Genomic DNA, 27223 nt, shown 5'->3' with positions numbered 1-27223 from the left:
TGGTCGTGAACAAGTCTCTGAAACTTTGCTGCACTCTCATCTCTACAGAGAAACGTTAAACATCAGGATCCTCCAATCCTTTGTGGAACAGCATGAGTTTTCCGACCTAAACCTGGTGCAAGCGCTAAGGTGAGAACATTTCATGTATCGGTTGATCAATAGACAATAGACAATAGGTGCATTCGGCCCTTCGAGCCAGCACCGCCATTCAATGTGATCATGGCGGATCATCCCCAATCAGGATCCCGTTTATGACTTCTCCCCAATATCCACTGACTCCGCTATCTTTAAGAGCCCTATCTAGATCTCTCTTGAAAGCATCCAGAGAACCTGCCTCCACCGCCCTCTGAGGCAGAGAATTCCACAGACTCACAACTCTCTGTGAGAAAAAGTGTCTCCTCATCTCCGTTCTAAATGGCTTACTCCTTATTCTTAAACTGTGTGTGTGTGGCCCCTGGTTCTGGACCTGCTTGTTCTCGATAACTCAACACACTCAACCCTGCTCACCACATACACACCCCCAGCTGCAGTATCTCTCCCCAGATAGTCGCATCTCAGCTATATAGCCTTGTGGCTGAAATTAGACTGGACATAAGCACAACCATAACTAAGTACCAAAGTGCAACGAGTGTGGTGCAAGAATAATATTATTACTAGTAGTATTAGTGTAGGATTAATGGTATTAATGCAAATCAAGGGGGGATGGAAGGGGGGGACGGGGGGGGCGGGGGGGGGGAGGGAAGGGAGGGGAGGGGGAGGGGGAGGGAAGGGGGGGAAGGGGGGGGCGGGGGGGGGGTGGGGGGGGAGAAAGGGAGGGGGGGGGGGGGGGGGAGGGGGAGAGGAGGAGGTCTCCTTGCTGGATGTGTTCCCCTGTTGAAGCTGTGAGGAAGACTGAGCCACTGGGGCAAACCCGAGATCTAACATTCCAGTCGTGTGAACGTCCAAAAACATACATGTCAAGGGAAAACTAATTTTAGGCCATTTTCAACTGAGAAGGGAATTGGTAAAGTTAAGTTTAGCTTGGACTAAACGTGTGTGTGTCCATGTGCGTGTGTGAGCACGCGTGTGTCTGTGTGTGTGTGTGTGCGCGCACGTGTGTGTGTGTGTGTGTGTGCCTGTGTGGGTGCAATTGTGTGTGTGTGTGTATATGTCCGTGCATGTGTGTGTATATGTGCGTGTGCGTGTGCGCGTGTGTGTGCGCATGAACGTGCGTGTGTGTGTACCTGTGTGTGTGTGTGTGCGAGTGTGTGCGCATGAACGTGCGTGTGCGCGTGTACCTGTGTGTGTGTGTGTGCGCGTGCGTGCGTGTACATGTGTGTGTGTGCGCGTGTGTGTGTACGTGTGTGTGTGTGTGTGCGTGTACCTGTGTGTGTGTGTGTGTGTGTACGTGTGTGCGTGCACCTATGTGTGTGCGCGTGTGTGTGTGTGTGTGTGTGTGTGTGTGTGTGTGTGCGAGTGTGTGCGCATGAACGTGCGTGTGCGCGTGTACCTGTGTGTGTGTGTACCTGTGTGTGTGTGCGTGTGTGCGTGTGCGTGCACATGTGTGTGCGTGTGTGTGTGTGTGTGCGTGTACCTGTGTGTGTGTTACAGTGCAGATACTGACACTGCTATGTTGCCCTGACTCAGGCAGTTCCTGTGGAGTTTTCGGTTACCGGGAGAGGCGCAGAAGATCGACAGGATGATGGAGGCGTTTGCCACTCGATACTGTCAGTGTAACCAGGAGGTGTTTCAGTCAACCGGTGAGTATCTCAAGGTGGCATCTCGTGCTTCTCAATTTAATTTAGTTTAGAGATATATGTGTTACTGTGCTGTATCTCTACAGTCCAATCCTTAACGCTGAGAGCTTTATCGTCCCATAGTTGACTACAAATACAAATTAAAACAAACTCTGGATTAGGATTAAAATGCTGTGAGTTGTCATTGACGTTTAGTTTAAAGATACAGCGGGTAAACAGTCCACTCTGACCAGCCATGCCCACACACTACCACTATCCTACACACACACACTAGGGACAATTTACAGGTTACACAAAAAAAGCTGGAGAAACTCAGCGGGTGCAGCAGCATCTATGGAGCGAAGGAAATAGGCAACGTTTCGGGACGAAACCCTTCTTCAGACCCTGAAGACAGTTCCCTCTTAAACACTGTGTCCTTCGCTCCATAGATGCTGCTGCACCCGCTGAGTTTCTCCAGCATTTCTTTGGGGGAACATCTGCAGTTCCCTCTTAAACACAGGGACAATTTACAATTGACCTACAAACCTGCACGTCTTTGAAGTGTGGGAGGAGACCGGAGCACCCGTAGAGAAAACCCACGCGGGTCATGGGGAGAACGTGCAAACTCTGTACAGACAGCACCCGGGATCTCCGGCGCTGTGAGGCAGCAACTCTACCGCTGCACCACCGTGTCAGACCAAGGCCCTTCTTTGGCTTTGTGGAGTTACTTTAAGCAGCCGTTGCCCTTTCCCTTGGGGGAGGGGAAGGGGTGGGGGTCAAATTAACAAAGTAGACACAACATGCTGGAGTAACTCAGCGGGACAGGCAGCAGCATCTCTGGAGAGAAGGAACGGGTGATGTTTCTCCATTCTGGAGGGTCTCGACCCGAAACGTCACCCATTCCTTGTCTCCAGAGATGCTGCCTGTCCCGGCCATGTTACCCCGCCACCTTCAATGTAAGCCAGCATCAGCAACAGCCCGCGGTCTCATGAACGATGTGCTTTCCGCTCCAGACACCTGCTATGTGCTGTCGTTTGCCATCATCATGTTGAACACAAGTCTACACAACCCCAACGTGAAGGAGAAGCCGGCACTGGAGCGCTTTGTGGCCATGAACCGAGGGATCAACAACGGCGGGGACCTTCCACAGGAGCTGCTCAAGGTGGGCACTCCCTGGTCAGCGACTCGGCACATACAGAGAAACATAGAAACATAGAAAGTTTAGTTTAAAGATACAGCGGGTAAACAGGCCCTTCAGCCCACTCCAACCAGCCATGCCCACACACTACCACTACCAAAGTAGGCGCAGGAGCCGGCCATTCGGCCCTTCGAGCTAGCACCACCATTCAATATGATCATCCAAAATCCAAGTGCCCCATTCTTGCTTTCTCCCCAGGTAGACAAAAGCGCTGGAGAAACTCAGCAGGCACAGCAGCATCTATGGAGCGAAAGAAATAGGCGACGTTTCGGGCCGAAACCCTTCTTCAGACTTGCCTTCTCCCCATATCCCTTGATTCCATTAGCCCTAAGAGCTAAATCTAACTCTCTCTTGAAAACATCCAATGAATTAATTAGCCTCCTCTGCCTTCTGTGGCAGAGAAATCCACAGAATCACAACTCTCTGGGTGAAAAAAAATTTCTTCTCAATAGACAATAGGAGCAGGAGTAGGCCATTCGGCCCTTCGAGCCAGCACCGCCATTCAATATGATCATCCAAAATCAGTGCCCCATTCTAGCTTTCTCCCCAGGTAGACAAAAGTGCTGGAGAAACTCAGCAGGCACAGCAGCATCTATGGAGCGAAAGAAATAGGCGACGTTTCAGGCCGAAACCCTTCTTCAGACTTGCTTTCTCCCCATATCCCTTGATTCCATTAGCCCTAAGAACTAAATCTAACTCTCTCTTGAAAGCATCCAGTGAATCAGCCTCCACCGCCTTCTGTGGCAGAGAATTCCACAGATCCACAACTCTCTGGGTGAAAAAAGTTTTTCCTCATCTCAGTCCTAAATGGCCGACCCCTTATTTTTAACTGAGTGACCCCTGGTCATGGACTCCCCCAACATGGGGAACATGTTTCCTGTTATACCACCCACAGCTTTACTGGGCAAGACCTTCAGTTTTCTAGTTTTAGACATAGCAGTCAGACCGAGTCCCTGCCGACCACTCCTCACAATAACACTATCCTACACACACACCAGGGACAATTTACAACCTTTACCGAAGCCAATTAACCTACAAACCCGCGCTTCTTTGTAGTGTGGGAGGAGACCAGAGCACCCGGAGAAAACCCACGAGGGTCATGGGGAGAAGGTACAAACTCTGTACAGACAGCACCCGTAGTCAAGATCGAACCTGGGTCCCTGGTGGGGTTGAGGCGGCAACTCTACCGCTGCGCCGCGGTGAATGGGGAGACGAGAAGCCACGTGTCGGAGTCAGCTGCGCGGAATTTCAAATCAAATCGAAGTCTTCAGGCTAAAGATCTTCCCCTTGATTCCTCCACACAGAACCTGTATGAGAGCATCAAGAACGAGCCCTTCAAGATCCCCGAAGATGATGGCAACGACCTAACGCATACGTTCTTCAATCCTGACCGAGAAGGTTGGCTTTCCAAACTGGGTACGTGTGAGTAGACGCAAGGAACTGCAGATGCTGGTTCACACCAACAACAACAAAAAAACTCAAAGTGCTGGAGTAACTCATACGTTCATAAGTGATTGGAGAAGAATTAGGCCATTTGGTCCACACCGCCATTCAAGCACGGCTGATCTATCAAGGTTTACAAGGTTAATTCCCGGGATGGCGAGACTGTCATATGCTGAGAGAATGGAGCGGCTGGGCTTGTACACCCTGGAGTTTAGAAGGATGAGAGGGATTCTTATTGAAACATTTAAGATTATTAAAGGTTTGGACACGCTAGAGGTAGGAAACATGTTCCTGATGTTGGGGGAGTCCAGAACCAGGGGCCACACACACAGTTTAAGAATAAGGGGTAAGCCAATTTTAACGGAGACGAGGAAACACTTTTTCTCACAGAGAGTGGTGAGTCTGTGGAATTCTCTGCCTCAGTGGACGGTGGAGGCAGGTTCTCTGGATGCTTTCAAGAGAGAGCTAGATAGGGCTCTTAAAGATAGCGGAGTCAGGGGATATGGGGAGAAGGCAGGAACGGGGTACTGATTGGGGATGATCGGCCATGATCACATTGAATGGCGGTGCTGGCTCGAAGGGCCGAATGGCCTCCTCCTGCACCTAATGTCTATTGACCCCGTTCCCTGCTCTCGTTACAGGCGGGCGTGTGAAAACATGGAAAAGGCGCTGGTTCATTTTGACCGACAACTGCTTGTATTATTTTGAACACACAACAGTGAGTTGCTTCTGTCATATTATACGAGATATTGAATGATAAATGTCTGCTTGTTTTGAAATATTTCTACCCCCCCCTCCAAATTCCACCTGCTTCCACTACCTGCAACCTCCGGGAACCGCACGGAAACCTTGGGTGGGTCGCAAAGTCTCCAGAGGTTTCCGTTCAGGTTTCCTAAGTGGGACAGGGGCATTACGCTCATAGTGGGTAGATTGTAGGTAGATTGGCTTCTGTAAGTTGTCCCCAGTGCGTAGGATAGACTGGCGCCCGGCTGATCATTGGTCAGCATGGACTCGGTGGGCCGAAGGGCCTGTTTCCACGCTGTATCTCTAAATCTAAAAAACAAAAACCACCATCTTACCTAATTGGTTGAGAAGGAACTGCAGATGCTGGAAAATCGAAAGTAGACAAAAATGCTGGAGAAACTCAGCGGGTGAGGCAGCATCGATGGAGCGAAGGAAATAGGCGACGTTTTGGGTTGAGAATCGTCACCTATTTCCTTCGCTCCATAGATGCTGCCTCACCCGCTGAGTTTCTCCAGCATTTTTATCTACCTTCCATCTACCGAATTGAATTATCTTTAATCGGACTTTACCTTGCACTAAACGTTATTCCCCTTATCATGTGTCTGTACACTGTGGACGGCTCGATTGTAATCATGCATTGTCATTCCGCTGACTGGTTAGCATGCAGCAAGAAAGTGTTTCACTGTACCTCGGTACACGTGACAATAAACTGGACTACATGCTACTCTAAAGCAAGCACTATTTCAAAAAAAGAAGCATATATATAAAAAGAAGCTCTTTTGTTTCACAGGACAAGGAACCTAGAGGAATTATTCCATTGGAAAACCTGAGTGTCAAAGCAGCAGAAGACTCGCGGAAATTGGTATGTGCTTCAACTCCATTCTCCTGCCTTTGACTCGTATGGTCATCAAGAACCCATCAAACTCTATATACACAACGACTTGGCCTGCACCGCCGTCTGTGGCAATGAATAGAGGGAATGCAGAGAAGGTTCACCAGACTGATTCCTGGGATGTCAGGACTGTCTTATGAAGAAAGACTGGATAGACTTGGTTTATACTCTCTAGAAATTTAGGAGATTGAGAGGGGATCTTATAGAAACTTACAAAATTCTTAAGGGGTTGGACAGGCTAGATGCAGGAAGATTGCTCCCGATGTTGGGGGAGTCCAGGACAAGGGGTCACAGCTTAAGGATAAGGGGGAAATCCTTTAAAACCGAGATGAGAAGAACTTTTTTCACACAGAGAGTGGTGAATCTCTGGAACTCTCTGCCACAGAGGGCAGTTGAGGCCAGTTCATTGGCTATATTTAAGAGGGAGTTAGTTGTGGCCCTTGTGGCCAAGGGGATCAGAGGGTATGGAGAGAAGGCAGGTACGGGATACTGAGTTGGATGATCAGCCATGATCATATTAAATGGCGGTGCAGGCTCGAAGGGCCGAATGGCCTCTACTCCTGCACCTAATTTCTATGAATGCCACTGATTCGCCACCCACGGATTAAAGAAATTCCACCTCGTCTCCATTCTGAAGGAACGTCCTTTTGGATCTGAGGCTGTGGCCTCTGGTCTGACACTCTCCGGATAGTGGAAGGGTTTTGGCCAAAAACGTTGCCTATTTCCTTCGTTCCATAGATGTTGCCGCACCTGCTGAGATTCTCCAGCATGTTTGTGTACTCCACACATCAAGTCTAGTTTGGTCCCACAGTACCCACAGGGTACTTCCCAACAGACAACAGACAATAGGTGCAGGAGTAGAGGCCATTCGGCCCTTCGAGCCAGCACCGCCATTCAATGTGATCATGGCTGATCATCCCCAATCAGTACCCCGTTCCTGCCTTCTCCCCATATCCCCTGACTCCGCTATTTTTAAGAGCCCTATCTAGCTCTCTCTTGAAAGTATCCAGAGAACCGGCCTCCACCGCCCTCTGAGGCAGAGAATTCCACAGACTCACAACTCTCTGTGTGAAAAAGTGTTTCCACATCTCCGTTCTAAATGGCTTATTCCTTATTCGTAAACTGTGGCCCCTTGTTCTGGACTCCCCCAACATCGGGAACATGTTTCCTGCCTCTATCGTGTCCAAACCCTTAACAATCTTATATGTTTCAATGAAATCCCCTCTCATCGTTCTAAACTCCAGTGTGTACAAGCCCAGCTGCTCCATTCTCTCAGCATATGATGGTCCCGCCATCCCGGGAATTAACCTGGTTAACCTACGCTGCACTCCCTCAATAACAACTTGAGACTCTTGGGTCTCAACCCAAAACGTCGCCCATTCCTTCTCTCCAGAGATGCTGCCTCACCCGCTGAGTTACTCCAGCATTTTGTGTCTACCTTCGATTTAAACCAGCATCTGCAGTTCTTTCTTACACATCTTTTGTTCCACACCTCTCTGCATCAGTCTTTATTTCCTCGTTTCCCTTTCTCCCGAGTCTGTTAGAAAAAGGATCTCAACTTGAAACGTCACTTTTCTCCAGAGATGCCGTCTTGACCCACCGACCTACAGCCTAGCCCAGCTGTAGCATAGAGTTGGTGACGTACAAACTCCGCACAGACAGCATCTATAATCAGGATGGAACCCGGGTCTCTGGCGCTGTAAGGCAGCAACTCTACCGCTGCGCTAGTGTGCCGCTCAAAATGTACTAATGGACAAATTCATGCGAAGGCTGGCGCGATGATTTGTGTTTTGAAGCTAATGGTTGGTTGACCAACTTGTTGTTTTCTGTTGCAGAATTGTTTTGATCTGTATTCGCCCAACAGTAAAGGCCACACCATCAAAGCCTGCAAGACAGACACGGATGGGCGGGTCGTCGAAGGCAACCACCATTTCTACAGAATATCTGCACCTTCCAAGGAAGAAAGGGATACATGGATCAAATCAATCAGGTACAACTGAAGAATGACACAAGAGGCTGGAGTAACTCAGTGGGACGGGCAGCAACTCTGGGGAGGAGGAGTGGGTGACGTTTCGGGTCGAGACCCTTCCTCCGAGTAAAACTGAGCCAGATTCAGTTTAGTTCAGAGATACAGTGTGGAAACGGGCCCTTTGGCCCAACTTGCCCACACCGGCCAACATGTCCCAGCTACACTAGTCCCACCTGCCCGCGTTTGGCCCATATCCCTCCAAACCTGTCCTATCCATGTACCTGTCTAACTGTTTCTTAAACATTGGGATAGTCCCAGCCTCAACGACCTCCTCTGGCAGCTCGTTCCATACACCCACCACCCTCTGTGTGAAAAAGTTACCCCTCAGATTCCTATTAAACCTTTTCCCCCCACCAAATGGGAGCAGCTCAGCTATATCTAATTAATAGCTATATCTAGCTGTCCCCCCTAGCTATATTTAAGAGGGAGTTAGATGTGGCCCTTGTGGCCAAGGGGATCAGAGGGTATGGAGATAAGGCAGGTACGGGATACTGAGTTGGATGATCAGCCATGATCATATTAAATGACGGTGCAGGCTCGAAGGGCCGAAGGGCCTACTCCTGCACCTAATTTCTATGTTTCTATGTTTCTATGTTTCACTTTAAACCTAAGTCCTCTGGTCCTCGATTCTCCCCTACTCTGGGCAAGAGACTCTGTGCATCTACCCGATCTATTCCTCTCATGATTTTGTACACCTCTATAAGATCACCCCTCATCCTCCTGCGCTCCAAGGAATAGAGACCCAGCCTACTCAACCTCTCCCTGTAGCCCAGCCCAACCCCTCTTGTCCTAGCTTACACATTAGGGACAATTGAAAGAAGCTAAGTGACTTGTCTAAAATAATAATGACGGCAGTTCCTATATCGTTAAAAATACAGTTAGTGTATAGAAACTGAAAAATTAGCGCAGTAGGCCATTCGGCCCTTCGAGCCAGCACCGCCATATAATATGATCATGGCTGATCATCTAAAATCAGTACCCCGTTCCTGCTTTCTCCCCATATCCCTTAATTCCTTTAGCCCCAAGAGCTAAATCTAATCTACAGAACGTTTTTCCTTCTATTATTTATTATGTAAAAGAATATGTGTGTTATGATTGTGTTTATAATTTGTTTGGTTGTTTTGTTGTTTGCCTTTTGCACAAATGTCCGCGAGCATTGCCACTTTCATTTCACTGCACATCTCGTATGTGTATGTGACAAATAAACTTGACTTGACTTGACTTAACTCTCTCGTGAAAACATCCAGTGAATCGGCCTCCACTGCCTTCTGTGGCAGAGAATTCCACAGATTCACAACTCTCTGGGTGAAAAACGTTTTTCCTCATCTCAGTCCTAAATGGCCGACCCCTTATTCTTAAACTGTATGTGACCCTCTGATTCTGGACTTCTCCCCCAACATCGGGAACATTTTTCCTGCATCTAGCCTGTCCAATCCTTTAAGAATTTTAGGTTAAACAAAAGTGCTGGAGAAACTCAGCAGGTGCAGCAGCGTCTATGGGGCAAAGAATTTTATATGTTTCTGCTTCTATAAAATCCCCCCCCCCCCCCCCCCCCCTCCTCACCCTTCTAACTTCCAGTAAATACAAGCCCAGTCGACCCATTCTTTCATCATACGTCAGTCCCGCCTTCTCAGAAACTAACCTGGTGAAACTCAATAACAAGAATGTCCTTCCTCGAAATGAGGAGACCAAAATTGCACACAGTATTCCTTGCGTTACAGTAATGCAAATGAACACATCTGTGGTTATTATATTTCAGAGCGAGTATTACGAAAGATCCTTTTTATGACATGGTGGCAGCAAGGAAACGAAAACTAACCAGCAACAAATTGAACTAGGAAGACCTTCTCGGTCTTACCTCTGAACTACTAAATAAGACGGTGAAGTAGGTTTCACTATGACATTTATTGCACTTACTACCTCCAGCAGTGTTGGACTCTGCCCGTTTCCACTCGGGTTGCCGTCCGCACCTGTTCCTGAAGTGGGAATGCCAGGAATTGGGAAAATGCAACCCCAACGTGTCCACCTGAGCTGCTCCCATTTGGTGGAGTCATAGAGGCATCCTGGATTGCCATCTGCAGAGAATTCAAGTTCCTTTCACCACATCAGTTATTACGATCAAGTGGAACTACAATATCAGTGGTGAATCTGTCGAATTCACCGCCATCGACAGAACTTGCAGTGGATATTATTACGGCGGAGTTTGATTCTAGATTAGCATGGGTGTCTGGGGTTATGTTGAGCGGGAAAGATAGATCAGCCACGATAGAATGGCAGAGTCGACTTGATGGGCCGAATGGTCCAATTCCGTGCCTAGAACTTATGAACATGCAGGCAGATTAGATTGGCATCATATTCAGCACAGACAAAGTGGGCCGAAAGGCCTGTGCTGTACTTTAGACTTAAGAGATACAGCGTGGAAACAGACCCGCAGAGTCAGTACCAATCAGCAATCACCCCGTATACTAGCACTATCCTACACACACTAGGGACAAATTATAATTTCACTGAAACCAATTAATCTACAAGCCTGCACGTCTTTGGAGTGTGGGAGGAAACCGGAGCACCTGGAGAAAACCCACGCGGTCCCAGGGAGAATGTACAGGGAGAATGTACAGAGAGCACCATAGTGTCAGGATCAAACCCGGGTCTCTGGCGCTGTGCTGCCCAATGTTCTGTGCGTGGCTCAGCTGTCAGCGAGCGGAGGACTGGTGACGGGATCTAGGGAGAGGGCAGGGCTGAAAATGTCCAGGTTGGGCTGCTCCTAGGCCTGGCCAAGCTGGCCATCCACGAGTCACGGTGCCAAGCGGAAGAGGGCTTTGTCCGAGCCAGATGCTTGCCCCTCTACCGGGGTTATGTCCATGCCCGGGTGGTGTTAGAAAGGAACATAGTTGTATAGGAAGGTACACAAAAATGCTGGAGAAACTCAGCGGGTGCAGCAGCATCTATGGAGCGAAGGAAATAGGCAACGTTTCGTCCCGAAACGTTGCCTATTTCCTTCGCTCCATAGATGCTGCTGCACCTGCTGAGTTTCTCCAGCATTTTTGTGCACCTTCGATTTTCCAGCATCTGCAGTTCCTTCTTGAACACATAGTTGTACAGGAGTTATTTGTAAGGATTGTAACACAGTTGTGTGAAAAGTTAGTGTGTAGATAATTTGGCGATTCTGTACTGTGGTGGTGGGTGTGTTAACACGGTTTTGTATCGTATCCTGATCGTAATTAGATAAATTATTTTTGATACCAAAATTTTCTTTTTTAATGTTCTATGCATCAAGCAACAATGTTATTTCTAGTCCAGACAACACTTGTGGTTTCTGTAAGCAGCAGTTCAGCACAATCATACATCCATGATCAAGTATTTAAGTTGCTTTAACGTTGCCCAATCAAGGTCTTGGTGAGACCACACCTGGAGTATTGCGTACAGTTTTGGTCCCCAAATCTGAGGAAGGACATTATTGCCATAGAGGGAGTGCAGAGAAGGTTCACCAGACTGATTCCTGGCATGTCAGGACTGTCTTATGAAGAAAGACTGGATAGACTTGGTTTATACTCTCTAGAATTTAGGAGATTGAGAGGGGATCTTATAGAAACTTACAACATTCTTAAGGGGTTGGACAGGCTAGATGCAGGAAGATTGCTCCCGATGTTGGGGAAGTCCAGGACAAGGGGTCACAGCTTAAGGATAAGGGGGAAATCCTTTAAAACCGAGATGAGAAGAACTTTTTTCACACAGAGAGTGGTGAATCTCTGGAACTCTCTGTCGCAGAGGGTAGTTGAGGCCACAGTTCATTGGCTATATTTAAGAGGGAGTTAGATGTGGCCCTTGTGGCTAAGGGGATCAGTGGGGATGGAGAGAAGGCAGGTACAGGATATCGAGTTGGATGATCAGCCATGATCACATTGAATGGCGGTGCAGGCTCGAAGGGCCGAATGGCCTCTACTCCTGCATCTAATTTCTATGTTTCTAAGAAGCTTTGTGAAAGACCTAGTGATGATGGAATGGACATGTCAATGGTAGAACTGGCCTGAGCCTAATGTTGAAATATGCGGCATAGTTGCAGGTGAGATCTTGCTCACAGAGAGACGAGTTCAGAAGTAACTTCTTTACTCAGAGCTCATCTCAACATCTTTGGAGTTGGAGGGATGTTTCTTCACGAACTCTTGGCTGAAACTGATCTACATGTGCACATTTATAGGAATGGGAAGGTGTGGGGACAATCATCAGAGTAGATTATTAATTTAACAACTTCTCTCTTGAGATGCAAGGAGAGGGAAGAATTACATTTCATGTTTTTCTTCACTCCGTTACAATGCCGTGTACGACAGTGATCGCAACTTCTATTGAAGTGTGTGGATGGCCGTGGGCTCGCTAGGAGCTCATCCGCCCTTTGGCAGGTCTTGTTTTTGGTCCTGCTGGGGGTCCACAGCCCCCTCCTCACCTGGCAGGTGGGGGGAGACGGTTTAGTTGCCGACTATCTGACCATGGATCCTGCCTCAATATCTTAGCCCAGACAGTGAGGGAAATTACCACGATTTAATAAAAATATGACGGTCTTTATCAACATGCAACAGGAACAAGCTCAACATTGGGAGAGAGCAGAGAGACACACACACACACACAAAGTGCTGGAGTGCTCAAAGGGCCAGGCAGCATCTCTGGAGAAAAGGAAGTGTGACGTTTCGGGTCGAAACCTTTCTTCAGACTAGAAACGTCACCTATTCCTTTCCTCCATCGATGCTGCCTGACCCGCTGAGTTACCCCAGCATTTTGTGTCTATCTTCAGAGCAAACCAGCATCTGCAGTTCCTTCCTGCACATTTCAAGCAGTGAAAGTAGTTATGCCTTTCTTAGGTTGCTACATTTTAAAAATGTATGATGTTCAAATTCTTAATGAAGTAATTGTATTTTTAGAATAACAATTGTTGTTGAAACTGGTTTTGCAGAAATTCATGTTCATAATAAGTTCATGTTTTATTGCTGTAAATAAATGAATAAATTTATATTTTCCAAAATGTAACTTGCACCTTGCACTTGTCTTTTTTTTTTTTTTAAATGGGTTTTGGTGATTTTGCCAATATGTGTAAACTCTGAATATCAATATTAACCAGAGGCTTGGCCCATAGGTTTAGTTTAGAAATAGTGTGGAAACAGACCCTATTACCCACACCAACAATTCTACCGAATCCCAGTTTCGCATCCTACACACTAGGGACAATTTACCTACAAATCTGCACGTCTTTTGGGATGTGATACTGGGTCACCTGGAGAAAGCCCACATGGTCGCGGAGAGAACGTGCAAACTCCACACAGACAGCACCCATAGTCAGGATCGAACATAGGTCTCCGGCGCTGTGAGGAAACAACATTACAGCTTGGAGCAAAGTGCTAGAGTAATTCAGCAGGTCAGGCAGCATCTCTAGATGAAAGGAATAGGTGAACCTTCGGGTCAGGGATCGGAAACCTCCTTCATACCGGTGGTACGAATAACACACATGCTTTTCACATCCGTTTGCGTACAAGGCGAGGCTGCCTTTTTTTTTTGTTGCACAATTATTAAACCGCGAGCCAGATCCCTGTAAATCTAACACACAAATAAAAATACAAAGTGACTTTGAGGAATTTATTGAAAAATATACACAAAGAAAAGGCAGGCCAAGAGCACGTCACTGTGACTCCATCCTGGGAAAAGAACACATTAATTCCCATAAATACATCTTTGCTCTAATGTACATAATTCTCGAGGACCATATAAATATATACACAAGTTAGTTCTACAGACCCCCAAGCTGGGGATTTAATGAAATCAGTAGATGTGCAATGTTTAGAGAACAGTATCAGCATATCTCTGCTCACACTAAATACATGTCCACTTTCTGAGGCAGACCTTAAACAACCTGGGCAAGTCCTGCACTTCAAAGGCATTGGTTACGCTTAGTTTAGTGTGGAGACGTGCATAGACACAGATACATCAGTCCACACAGATCATCGATCACCCGTTCACAGTAGCCCCGTGTTATCCCATTTTCACATCCACTCTCTACACAATGGGGACAATTTACAGAGGGCCGATTAACCTACAAATCTGCACGTCTTTGGAGTGTGGGAGGAAACCGGAGCATCCGGAGAAAACCCACGCGGTCACAGACAGAACGTGCAAACTCCACGCAGGCAGCAACCGAGGTCAGGATCGAACGGGGGGGGGGGGGGGAGGTCTCTGGCTCTGAGGCAGCAGCTCCACCCGCCGCACCGTTGTCTTGATCTCAGATCTCGAAAGAAAGGAGTCACTTGGTTGCAAAGTGATTCTCTTGCTCCCGACGTTAATTAATAAAATTAAATTCAAGTCTGCCATACATTCTACCATCTTTATGGATCCTGAACGGTCAAAATCCTGAACTGCAACTGGTGGTCAAGAATGACCTCCCAGACAAACCCTGAACAGGTCCAAAAACAACATGGGATTGAGGATTGAATAATGGTGAATAGCGTTCCTAGGGTTTCAGGTTAATACCACTATGCAAGGCATTACAATGTGGCTTAGAGGCAGCCAACATGGCCGAGCTCATTGATCTCGGCTGTGGATAGTGTTGTTTGTGGGGCTTTCGTTGAAGAGTCGATGAAGGGAAGTTTTTGTCTTGCATCTAGTGTTCATTTGGGTAACATTTCCTTGCATTTTATTCGAGCACTGGTTATTTAAAAAACAATTTAACGCACACCACGTTTTGAACGGGAAAAAAGGCCGTGGTCATTAGGTTGGTGGGAACGGACTGGGGCAACGGGTCAGCACAACCCAGATGCCATTGAATTGTTTCAGCAACATCCCCAGTTTCATGAGAAATGAAGTCTGCCGATTCACAAGCAACTAGTGGTCTGCAAATGGTCCAACACAACTGCTATATTCAGTTAGTTTAGTTTCGATACAGCATGGAAACAGGCCCTTCGGCCCACCGAGTCCACACTGACTAGCCGTTACCCATTCACACTAGTTCTATGCTATCCAATTTTCTCAACCGCTCCCCACACACTTGGGGGCAATTTACAGCTAACCAATTTATCTACAGACCGACGTCTTTGGGAAGTGGGAGGAAACCGGAGCACCCGGAGGAAACCCACGCGGTCACAGGGAGTCCTGCAAACTCCACACAGACAGTTCCCGAGGTCAGAATCGAACCCTGGTCCCGTGAAGCAGCGGCACTACCCGCTGCGCGCACCCTTCGTGAATTATTTTATGCGCGGAAAAAAAAAGCTAATTCTCCAACACTTTTCCAGCCTTTTCCTAGTTTTATTTTGTCTTACTCAATTTTATTTTATTTTTTTTTTTTAAGAACAAGCCTCAATTATGTGCTTGAACCATACGGTATGCGTTACAGCGTCAGAGAACCGGGTTCGATCCTGACAACGGGTGCTGTCTGTGTGGAGTTAGTACGCTCTCCCTGAGACCGTGTGAGCTCCTGTTTTTCTCCCACACCCCAAAGGCGCACAGGTTTGGAAGTTAATTGGCTTCGGTAAAATTGTCCCTCATGTAGCGCGTGGGATAGAACTAGTGAATGGTTGATCATTGGTTGGCGTGGACTCGGTGGGCCGAAGTTCCCACGCTGCATCTCTAAACTAAGCATAAAAAAACATAATCTAATCTTGTCCAAATGTCACGACACCTCAAAACGCTGGCTCACTGCCACATAAACTTCCATTGTAATAGTGCAGTATATTTAAGAAAGAACTGCAGATGCTGGAAAAATCGAAGGTAGACAAAAATGCTGGAGAAACTCAGTGGGTGAGGCAGCATCTATGGAGCGAAGGAATAGGTAACGTTTCGGGTCTCGACCTATTCCTTTGCTCCATAGATGTTGCCTCGCCCGCTGAGTTCCTCCAGCGTTTTTGTCTACCTTCAGATATGTAATGATTTCTGCGATCGGAATTAAGATCCAGTTAAAGAGGACCCTTGTAATCAACCACGTTCCAGCTCACAGACTAACAAGTCATCTATCACTTGTGCATTCTGCAGACCACATGTGCAAACTCTAAGTGTAAGGCCTCACCCACATTCTCATTTTCACGCCTCTATTTTTGGAGGCGACTATCGCCTTGGTCGATGTACATTATCCGTTCAGTACTTGAGTGGGCCGAGCCACTCCAGCTGAAATAGTCCACTGCTCAAACCCACCACATCCCCATCCACTGATGTGCACCTATACTCTTCATTGAGGGCCTGAGCTATAGGGAGAGGTTGAGCAGGCTGGGACTCTTATTCCTTGGAGCGCAGGAGGATGAGGGGTGATCGCACGGAGGTGTACAAAATCATGAGAGGAATAGATCGGGAAAACACACAGTGTCTCTTGCCCAGAGTGGGGGGGAATCGAGGACCAGAGGACATAGGTTCAAGGTGAGGGTGCAGAGATTTAATAGGAATGTGAGGAGTAACGAGCTACAGGAGGAGGTAATTGAGGCAATGTTTAAGAAACAATCAGACAGCCACATGGTTAGGAGAGGTTTAGAAGGACCTGGGTCAAACGCACAGGTGCGACTAATGTAGATGGGACATTTTGGCCGGTTTGGGCAAGAGTGGCCAAAGGGGCTTGTTTCCACGCTGCAAATCTCTATGTCTCTGCCACATATGGTGCCCAAGATCCACTCTGTCTTTCTCCATCCGCCACCAGGACCCTCCTCCCAGTTAAGTCTCAGCTTTGTGCACAGGGCTCTACAGCCTGCATCTGTAGCCCACTGTGCAAAGAGCCACTCTGAATCCTTGCTCGATTCACCTGCAAGTAAGGATCTCGGGAAAGAATTTTCCCTCAGGAGTTTAAGAGTCAAGTCCAACAGTAGGGGTCTCACGAATCACGTACAGGAAGGAACTGCAGATGCTTGTTTAAATCGAAGATAGGCACAAAATCAGGCTGAAGAAGGGTCTCGACCTGAAACGTCACCCGTTCCTTCTCTCCAGAGATGCTGCCTGTCCCGCTGAGTTACTCCAGCATTTTGTGTCTACCTTCACACTAATCACAGTGATTACTGGCACTAAACTAACTTTAAGGAACATTAAAAATGCAAAGCATATCACCTGCACTTGGATTAAAGCAGAGTTTATTACTACCTCAGTCTCAAGTTGTTCTAACTTCTCTTCCTAACGCTTATTTCACCAATGCTCCATCACCCTGTGACATGAAAGCACTTAGAGATACAGGGCGGAAACAGGCCCTTCAGCCCACCGGGTCCGTGCCAACCAGCGATCCCTGCACATTAACACTATCCTACACCCACTAGGGACAATTTCTACATTTATACCAAGCCAATTAACCTACAAACCTGCACGTCTTTGGAGTGTGGGGGGAAACGGAAGAATTCGGAGAAAACCCACGCAGGTCACGGGGAGAAGGTACAAACTCGGTACAGACAAGCACCAGTAGTCAGGATGGAACCCGGGTCTCTGGCGCTGTGAGGCAGTAACTCTACCCGCTGCGCCACAGTGGCCACCCGATGTCTCAGGTTAGTATTGCTCATTTTGAAGATTTCAGATCAGGACAAGATCACACTATTTGCCGAGCTATTTTTACACCGGAGAGGGAAGAGCAAAGGGATTAGGTTTCTCACCCGCAGGTACGTACTTAAAGGCTGCATAAGGTCAGTATTCTCAGCTGGATACTCTGTGGCTGAACCAGCCATGGGGAAGCCAAGGTGAGCAAACCAAACTTCAGCAAGGGACACCCGCTTCAAATATTCCTTGTGAACTACTTGGGCCTTGTTGGGTGCAGAGGAGAAACAGATCATGTACATCCGAAGAACTAGCTTTTTTTCCCCCCCCAAACAGAAATACATGCAAGCTAAATCAAGGGGCATAGTCTTAACTCTGCATCTGTTTGAGATGGAAAATTGCAGTGGTTCGGACATTAAAAATTATTCCTCTCCTTGCTGGACTTTATTTGCCCCTTCTCCCACCACCCAGATTCTTTCCAACATTCGTGTAGGAAGGAACTGCAGATGCCGGTATACGCCGAAGGTAGACACGAAATGCTGGAGTAACTCAGCGGGTCAGGAGGCATCTCTGGGGAGAAGGAACGGGGAACTTTGTCCACCCAGAGAGTTATGAAGCTGTGGAATTCCCTGCCACAGAAGGCAGTGGAGGCCAATTCACTGGATGAATTTAAAAGAGTTAGATAGAGTTCTAGGGGCTAGTGGAATCAAGGGGTATGGGGAGAAGGCACGCACGGATTATTGATTGTGGATGATCTGCCATGATCACAATGAATGGCGGTGCTGGCTCAAAGGGCCGAATGGCCTCCTCCTGCACTTATTTTCTATGTAAAGCAGGAACGGAGTACTGATTTTGGATGATCAGCCATGTTCATATTGAATGGTGGTGCTGGCTCGAAGGGCCGAATGGCCTACTCCTGCACCAATTTTCTATGTCTATCTTTCTCTGACCTTTCGGGTCGAGACCCTTCTTCAGACTAAAGAAACGTCACCCATTCCTTCTCTCCAGAGATACTGCCTGCCTCACTCAGCTACTCCAGCAGTTTCTTCCCACATTCTTTGACCAAATCACGAACAAACCGCAACATTGGAGCACACAACCAGCCTCCAACGCGCTACCTAATATCCAAGGTAACACGCTACCCAAGGGCAGGAACTGGGAAGTTGAACCTCTCGGCTCCAACCCTTCTCCTGTCCACTAGCCACAACTTCTGCCACTTATTCATCCAAACTTGCGGACAAAATAAAATAAAAATCATATTCCAGAAGGCGACACACCAACAGAGGCGGGCGCTAACGAGCGCCTCCGAAAAAGTAGACTTTGAAACGAGTCAGGAATAAAACTTTGAATGATTTTATCACATACTGAATAAAGTTATGGAGTCCTTACGACAGGAGCTGCAACACTATTGCACACAGAGGGGGGGGGAGGGGGAGAAACTATTTGTGACATAACTAGTTAACAGCAGGAGTAACAAGGTCTTGCTCAGTATCAGAACAGAGTTGTCGCTCCGGAGCAGTTTATTGTGTGGTAAGATCAGCCCTAGAAATTAGAAACGGACTGCGTCAGGACACCATTTTAAAACCATGGTCACCCCTTTTAAGTTCACCCTAATAAGTAAAATGCAGGCGGTCTCCTAGCAATAGAGTAGAGAGGTGCCCATGTAGTGTCTGTTTGTGTCCGTGTTAGAGACTCCCCCAGGACTCTGGAGGTGGGAACTCGTCCACGTCTCCCATTTCATTGAAGGTTTGGTCGCCCAGCGCAAACGTGAGCTTGTATCGTAATCGCACTTTCTCCTGCAAAGAACGAAGCCACACTTTAGGAAACGTTGGAACGGAACATGCAACTCGAATTACCCACTCTTGGGTACATGGATAGGAAAGGATGAGAGAGGGAGGGAGGGATAAGGGTCAAGCATGGGCAAGTGGAACTAGCTTCAATGGGGATGAGTTGGGCCGAAGGGCCTGTTTTCATGCTGCACGACTGTGACAAGACATTTGCCTGGGGTAGTGGTTCGGCACAGAGGATGCACCAACACTTGGTTTATACTCTCTAGAATTTAGGAGATTGAGAGGGGATCTTATAGAAACTTACAAAATTCTTAAGGGGTTGGACAGGCTAGATGCAGGAAGATTGTTCCCGATGTTGGGGAAGTCCAGGACAAGGGGTCACAGCTTAAGGATAAGGGGGAAAATCCTTTAAAACCGAGATGAGGAGAACTTTTTTCACACAGAGAGTGGTGAATCTCTGGAATTCTCTGCCACAGAGGGTAGTTGAGGCCAGTTCATTGGCTATATTTAAGAGGGAGTTAGATGTGGCCCTTGTGGCTAAGGGGATCAGAGGGTATGGAGAGAAGGCAGGTACGGGATACTGAGTTGGATGATCAGCCATGATCATATTGAATGGCGGTGCAGGCTCGAAGGGCCGAATGGCCTACTCCTGCACCTAATTTCTATGTTTCTATGTTTCTAACACGACTTAGACTCACCTTCTGTGGGTTTGCTAGAAGCAAGACCTGTGTAATTGCGGAAGGTGGAACGAGAGGATTGAATGCTGGCAGCTCGGTGCCAGAGGGAGGCTGAAGTTTCACCTTCATGACCTGAAACACAGCAATTGAAAATATTTATTGTGTAGGGAGCAACTCAGCGGGTCACGCTGTATCTCAGGGGAAAAGGAACGGGTGACGTCTCGGGTCCAGACCCTTCTCAAAACGCCACCTATTTCTTTTCTCCAGAGATGCTGCCAGACCCGCACAATTACTCAAGTTTGTTTTAGAAAGAATTGCAGATGCTGGAAAAATCGAAGGTAGACAAAAATGCTGGAGAAACTCAGCGGGTGAGGCAGCATCTAAGGAGCGAAGGAATAGGTGACGTTTCGGGTCTCGACAATGATTCAATAATGTCAAATAATAAAACCTGCCCCAGCTGTTGTACTCGCTAGAATTTAGAAGATCGAGGGGGGGGATCTTATAGAAACGTGCAAAATTCTTAAGGGGTTGGACAGGCTAGATGCAGGAAGATTATTCTCGATGTTGGGGAAGTCCAGAACAAGGGGTAACAGTTTAAGGATAAGGGGGAAATCTTTTAGGACCGAGATGAGAACAATATTTTTCACACAGAGAGTGGTGGTGAATCTGGGGAATTCTCTGCCACAGAAGGTAGTTGAGGCCAGTTCCTTGGCTATATTTAAGAGGGAGTGTGGCCCTTGTGGCTAATGGGATCAGGGGGTACAGGATACTGAGTTGGATGATCAGGCATGATCACATTGAATGGTGGTGCAGGCTCAAAGGGCCGAATGGCCTACTCCTGCACCTATTTTCTATGTTTCTATGAACCATCCTACCACAACCATAGGGCAGTGCTGAATAACTAGCTTCCTCATTGGGGACCCTCTGACTATCTTTGATCGGGAATTTACTGGACTTTATCTTGTGCTAAACATAATTCGCATTATTCCCTTTATCGAGTATCTATACACTGTGGACGGCTCGACTGTAATCATGCATTAATTTCTGCTGACTGGATCGCATGTTAAAGCTTTTCACTGTACCTCGGTACACATGACAATAAACTAAACTCAAACGTATATTGAAAATTAAAGAATTTAAAAGGTGTTGAGGCCAACTCACCTTTGGAACAGCAGCTTGGAATCTTATATTTTTCACCGTTTGTGGTGCTGTGCTTATCATAGACGTGACCACCACCAACACATCAGGCTGGCCATGAGGGGGGTCCTTTGCAAAGTGAAAGAGAATGCGAAAGCTATTCTTATCGTACACTGTCACTGGTAAGATGCTACCTGTAAGAAGGAAAAAAAGATGATGTCAATGGATAAAGTCAAAGTCAATTTTATTTATCACATGCAGCCAAAGGTGCAGTGAAATGAATTTGACAGCAATGGTACACTTAAAAAGAACACACAATAAAATTTAACACAACAGCATTCTTTCACTGTGGGGGAAGGCACAAAGTACAGACAGTCCTCCTCCTTTTTTTACCCGTGGTCGGGGCCACGAACCCTCCGCAGTCGCCGCTACGGACGGCCCGAAGTACAGGCCCTCTCGTCGGGAGAGATATTTACATTCTGAAATACCTCTGCCACATAATACACTATAGTACCTCTGGTGTTATAGAATGAATGAATGAGTATTTCATTGTCACATGTGACAAGTCAGGGTGATATTCTATGTTTTGCACACATGAGGTATGCAAAGAGTAGCCACATAAAGGGCACAAAGTTATATAAAGTATCCCGCGACCAGTCCTCCTTTTTTTCTCCCCCCCCCCCCCCCCCCTCCGGCAGTTTCGCTGCACCTGGACCTCCTTTGTTCTCCCCCCCCCCGGGCAGTTCCCCTACACCTGGACCTCCTTCGTTCTCTCCCCCCCGCCCCACACACCAGTGAGGTATAACACTCTGTAAGGTAGACACAAAATGCTGGAGTAACTCAGCTGGACAGGCAGCATCTCTGGAAAGAAGGAATGGGTGACATTTCAGTCTGAAGAAGGGTCTCGACCCAAAACGTCACCCATTCCTTCTCTCCAGAGGTGCTGCCTGTCCCCGCTGAGTTACTCCAGCATTTTGCGTCTACCTTCGATTTAAACCAGCAACTGCAGTTCTTCCCTACTCCTCCATAACACTCTTGTCACACAACATCCACCCATACCACATCATCCATTCTACAACAATCACCCATGTTATATCAACACCACACTAAAGTATAGTGTATTATTCCATAGAATCCTACTTTAGTAGATTGAAAAAAAACCCAGTAGTCCAGAAATGCAAGCCCGAGTTAATTTTCCTCATCTCTACAATAAACCGGACTCATCAGTGCCTTCAGAAAAGTTAGCAATTTGTCCAACTCTATCCCGTAACTCCTGCAGTTTTCCCCTCAAAAAATATTTTTTTCCAATCCCTCTTTGAAAATTACTGAACTAATTTTCATCGTGCTTTCCAGTTCTTTGTCAACGAACCCGTCGGACTCAACCTAAAATGTCACCCATTCCTTTTCTCCAGAGATGCTGCCAGACCCGCCGAGTTACTCCAGCATTTTGTGCCGGTCTTCGGTATAAACCAGCATCTGCAGTTCCTTCCGACTCCAGCACTTTGCGTCCTTTTGTGTAAACCAGCATCTGCAGTTTCTTGTTTCCAAACATTTTCTGTTCAGAATAATCCTGACTTCACAAAATCATCCAGACAACAGCAAAGCAATGTGCTGCCGGGACTCAGCGAGTCAGGCAGCATCTCTGGAGAAAAGGAATGGGTGACATTTTAGGTTGAGTCAGACGGGTTCGTTGACAGCATCTGTGGAGGGAATGGACGGGTGATATTTTGGGTTGGAACCCTTGTTCAGCCTGTCCACTCCTCCACAGATGCTGCCGGAGCAGCAGGTTCTTCCAGCAGTTTGTGTTTTGCTCCAGATTCCAGCGTCTGTGGTTTCTTGCGTCCCCATAGAGAACGGGTTGTGAAAACTATTTAGTTACTCACTTGGTTTTATAGATTCTAGAGGTACTAAAACATTAGTTAGCGATATTTCCTGGTGAGACAGCAGTGATGATTTGAGGCCGGAGTGAGCGCTGGAGTGAGCTCCACGTTGTCCTATGCTCGAGGCACCGGCAGAGGCTGAGGCAAGTAACGAACCATGCCCAAACACCAGTGGCTGATCAGGGTGAGGGGTAAGGCCTGTTGGAGGGATCGGTCTTGTCAAGATCGGTGAGACACTCTTGGTCAAAGCAGGCATGAGTGGCATGGTGTCCATGGCAGATGCGGAGTTAGTGCCTGCTTTGTTCTGGAGATCTCGAAGTGTTTGCCTTTGCTGAGGAGCCGACCTGTGAATAAGACAAGTAAAGTATGAAGAAATGTGTCAGAGATGGAGATGGTCACACCTGTATCCCAGGCCAAACAGAACTTCATTGGCACTTGATAGCAGCCAAGATATTCGAAGCAGCACATGATAATTTTGCTCCATTGATGGATTATAACCTGAATACGTTTGTGGTCCCAGTTATCATGTCATGTCTAAACAGTGGAGCATTGTAGTTTGTGTTGCTATAAGTTAGGAAGGATCCAACTGTTCTGAAGGGAAACCAAATGTGAACTAAATACTCCGGATCTACTGTCAGTCTGAAGAAGGGTCTCGACCCGAAACGTCGCCCATTCCTTCTCTCCAGAGATGCTGCCTGTCCCGCTGAGTTACTCCAGCATTTTGTGCCTCTCTCCGGGCCTACCTATCACTTGCCAACTCTTGCCACACCTATGGGGTGGGAGATTGCAACCTTCACGTGGTCCGCCCTGTTTCGACGAATGCAATCAACCTGGCGTGCACAATCAAATAGAACAAGTTGTCCTACAACTTTAGGCTGTGCACGCCATACGCAGGAAGAAGAGATGCCACGCCTATCCACTCTTAACTCTCTCTCCTCCACTCTCAGTCCAGATGAAGGGTTTTGGCCCAAAATGTGGACTGGCCATTTCCTTCCACAGATGGGGCACAAAAAGCTGGAGGAACTCAGCGGGTCCAGACGTCACTAATTCTCCCAGCACAAACAGACTCATTGTTGACGGCACCGTACCACTTGTCTGTCCCGTACCATTTAACCTGTTGAGATTCCGGAGGCAACGACTGCTGAAGGAGAGTTTTCCCCAACATATCCAAGTCGTCCAAGGCTTTACTTCCTGCGCTGGCAGCCGGGGTTTGGTGGCAGGCAGTCGAAGTAGCTGGCTTTAGCAATTCCGTAGACATCATACTGGCTTCCACAGAGGCTGCAGGGCCACTCAGCTCATCAGACTCGGCAGACTGGAGAGGATACAAACAGGACTTGTTCTTATATGGAAAGGAAACAGGATAATTGTACATCTCACACACAGAAACAGGCCCTGCGGCCCAACTTGCCCATGCCATCCATGATACCAAGGACGTTCTTTTAGGAAGGAGATGACGAGGAATTTATTTAGTCAGAGGGTGGTGAATCTGTGGAATTATTTGCCACAGAAGCCACAGCCATCAGGCTATTAAACCTGGCTCGGACAAAACTTTGATTATTAATAACCAATTATCTGTTATTTGCACTTTATCATTTTATTTATTAATGTATGTATATATTTATATAATGGTATATGGACACACTGATCTGTTCTGTAGTAAATGCCTACTATGTTCTGTGTGCTGAAGCAAAGCAAGAATTTCATTGTCCTATCAGGGACACATGACAATAAACTCACTTGAACTTGAAGGCCAAGTCAGTGGATATATTTAAGGCAGAGATAGATAGATTCTGGATAAGTACGGGTGTCAGCGATTGAGGCAGGAAATTGGGGTTAGGAGGGAGAGATAGATCAGAAAGCTGGAATAGAGATGGGTGCGGGACGGAATGACAGGTGCAGGATAGAACTGCAGTTGCTGGCTTACGCCGAAGATGGACATAAAATGCTGGAGTAACTCAGCGGGACAGGCAGCATCTCTGGAGAAAAGGATTGGGTGATGTTTCGGGTCGAAAAACAGAAAAACAGCAGTACAGCATTTAAGACACAGGTTTCTCCACAACCTTTCAGCACCCAAATCTAAAATGTAAGATATTTAACTGCACATTGGTAATTCAAAACATAGTTTAAATAGTAAATATTTGAATGATCATAACACAGTCCTCATATTTCCATAGCATACTTCAGATCTCTTTTAAGACAATTCAAAGTGCTCCACCATCGCCTTTGAAGATTGTACCTGCTGTAATATGGTGGGGGGGGGGGGGGGGGAAAGAGAGAGGAAAACCAGCTCCAACGAATTACAATGCATAATAATCATTCTTTTTAACTACCAGCCAGGGCCATAGTGCTAACTCGGAGTCATACTGCGCGGAAACAGGCCCTTCGGCCCAATTTGTCCACACCATCCAACATGCCCCATCTATATTAGTCTCTCCCCCCTTCCTGCATTTGCTCCGAAGGTTAATGTTAAGCATATGGGGAAGAGGATTCCATCTAGCATCTAGGAGAGACAATAAAACACTCGACTCTTGAAGATAAAAAAATATTCAGAACTTCATCCTGAAATATGAATTTTTTTGTCACAATGCTGTTATTATTCTTTAAAATAGAGATATGACCATGTACATTTTCAAGACTAAATGAAGAAAAATAAAAAGCGATCCAAGCTTTACACTCTTACCTGAAATGTATTCCAATTGCTTGAGTCGACAGCCTGCGTTGTGGGCATTGTATTGGGGACGAGGTCATTCAGCCCTACAGATAAAGGAAAATAAATATTAACAGGCTTTTTTTTTTTTAAAGCAGCGTATTTTGGGGTTTAGATGTTGCCCAGGGTCTGAAGAAAGACAACAACTTGAAACGTCACCTATCCATGTTCTCCACAGATGCTGCCTGACCCGTTGAGTTACTCCAGCACTCTGTGAAACGTCACCTATCCATGTTCTCCACAGATGCTGCCTGACCCGCTGAGTTATGGTGCAGCAGCATCTATGGAGCGAAGGAAATAGGCAACGTTTCGGGCCGAAACCCTTCTGGAAATAGGCAACGTTTCGGGCTGAAACCCGGAAGGGTTTCGACCCGAAACGTTGCCTATTTCCTTAGCTCCATAGATGCTGCTGCACCCGCTGAGTTACTCCAGCACTCTGTGAAACGTCACCTATCCATGTTCTCCACAGATGCTGCCTGACCCGCTGAGTTACTCCAGCACTCTGTGAAACGTCACCTATCCATGTTCTCCACAGATGCTGCCTGACCCGCTGAGTTACTCCAGAACTCTGTGTCTTAACAATATACATCAGAGAAATAACAAAAGCCACACAAGGAGACAGAAAGACACTTGGCAATTTAGGGCCCAAGCAACCAGTGTCACGATCGGAAATAATGGCAGAACAGTTAAAGGTCCGTGATGCCCAAGAATCACAAAACGGAAGGGTCCAGAGATCTGAAAGGATTTATGGCCAAAGGAATCAAGAGAGAGAGAGAAAGAGAGAGAGGAAAGACAAAGAAAAGCTAAACTTACCGAATTGTGAATGGCTTGGGGAGAGTGGATATGGAGAGGATGTTTCCACTAGTGGGAGAGTATAGAACCAGAGGTCACAGCCTCAGAATTAAAGGACGTTCCTTTAGGAAGGAGATGAGGAGGAATTTCTTTAGAGGGCGGTGAATCTGTGGAATTCTGTGGGGGCCAAGTCCGTGAATATGTTTAAGGCAGAGATAGAGTCTTGATTAGTGCGGGTGTCAGGGGTTATGGGGAGAAGGCAGGAGAATGGGGTTAGGAGGGAGAGATAGATCAGCCATGATTGAACTGCGGAGTAGACTTGATGCTCCTGCTCCTATGACCTTAAAGAAGGGACGTTTAAATAATTAGAGCCTGCTAAGTAGGATAACAAGTCATTGATCTCGGCAATAGGGGGGGAAGTATTGAGGAAAATGTTCTTACCTAATGACATTAATTCATCATCTAGTAATGATATGGAGCCGGTGAGATCTGATGCGAGCTCTGCATTCCAATGTTGATTAGCGGGGGCAGCAGGGTAGGATGGAGCATTTGATCCAGTCTCCAACCCACACAGATCTAGTAGTGCAGAGCGGCTGGCTGGAAATAATGACACAATTACACCACGTTAATATTCTCACACCTTCCTCAGATAAAGTGACAATACTAAATAATTGTGTCACAGCATGGTTTGGGAACAGCTCCATCAAAGGCCGCAAGGCTTCCAATAAAGGCCGTCGCTTGTTATCCACTA

At 47.1% G+C, this 27223-nt stretch overlaps 2 protein-coding genes across 3 annotated transcripts in view; one reads left to right on the top strand and one right to left on the bottom strand.

Annotated features, from left to right (window-relative positions):
* Positions 1 to 10908, top strand: part of LOC129713954 (cytohesin-3-like) — a 31901-nt gene extending 20993 nt beyond the window's left edge. Inside the window, exons 6-13 of the mRNA XM_055663371.1 lie at positions 49 to 129; positions 1627 to 1739; positions 2729 to 2877; positions 4218 to 4329; positions 4998 to 5074; positions 5891 to 5962; positions 7828 to 7982; positions 9781 to 10908. Coding sequence (XP_055519346.1) covers positions 49 to 129; positions 1627 to 1739; positions 2729 to 2877; positions 4218 to 4329; positions 4998 to 5074; positions 5891 to 5962; positions 7828 to 7982; positions 9781 to 9859 — 838 coding nt within the window. The 3' untranslated portion in view covers positions 9860 to 10908. The remainder of the gene's footprint in view (positions 1 to 48; positions 130 to 1626; positions 1740 to 2728; positions 2878 to 4217; positions 4330 to 4997; positions 5075 to 5890; positions 5963 to 7827; positions 7983 to 9780) is intronic.
* Positions 10909 to 13109: 2201 nt separating this feature from the next.
* The window catches only part of gga1 (golgi-associated, gamma adaptin ear containing, ARF binding protein 1), a 32100-nt gene continuing 17986 nt past the window's right edge, over positions 13110 to 27223 (bottom strand). The window contains exons 11-17 of one of the 2 annotated variants that reach the window (XM_055663369.1): positions 26914 to 27069; positions 25654 to 25727; positions 24080 to 24285; positions 22977 to 23317; positions 21118 to 21287; positions 19978 to 20088; positions 13110 to 13604 (exon numbers count right to left, since the gene is read on the bottom strand). In XM_055663369.1, the coding sequence (XP_055519344.1) occupies positions 13470 to 13604; positions 19978 to 20088; positions 21118 to 21287; positions 22977 to 23317; positions 24080 to 24285; positions 25654 to 25727; positions 26914 to 27069 (1193 nt within the window). In that variant the 3' untranslated portion in view covers positions 13110 to 13469. Of the gene's footprint in view, positions 13605 to 13629; positions 19286 to 19977; positions 20089 to 21117; positions 21288 to 22976; positions 23318 to 24079; positions 24286 to 25653; positions 25728 to 26913; positions 27070 to 27223 lie in introns of those variants that run through there. The other variant, XM_055663370.1, reaches the window with a different exon arrangement.

This window comes from Leucoraja erinacea, chromosome 37 (assembly GCF_028641065.1).
Source record: "Leucoraja erinacea ecotype New England chromosome 37, Leri_hhj_1, whole genome shotgun sequence".
Classification (NCBI taxonomy): Eukaryota; Metazoa; Chordata; class Chondrichthyes; order Rajiformes; family Rajidae; genus Leucoraja; species Leucoraja erinaceus.
Note: the sequence above shows the minus strand (reverse complement) of the source record. Positions and strands in the feature narration are given on the sequence as shown.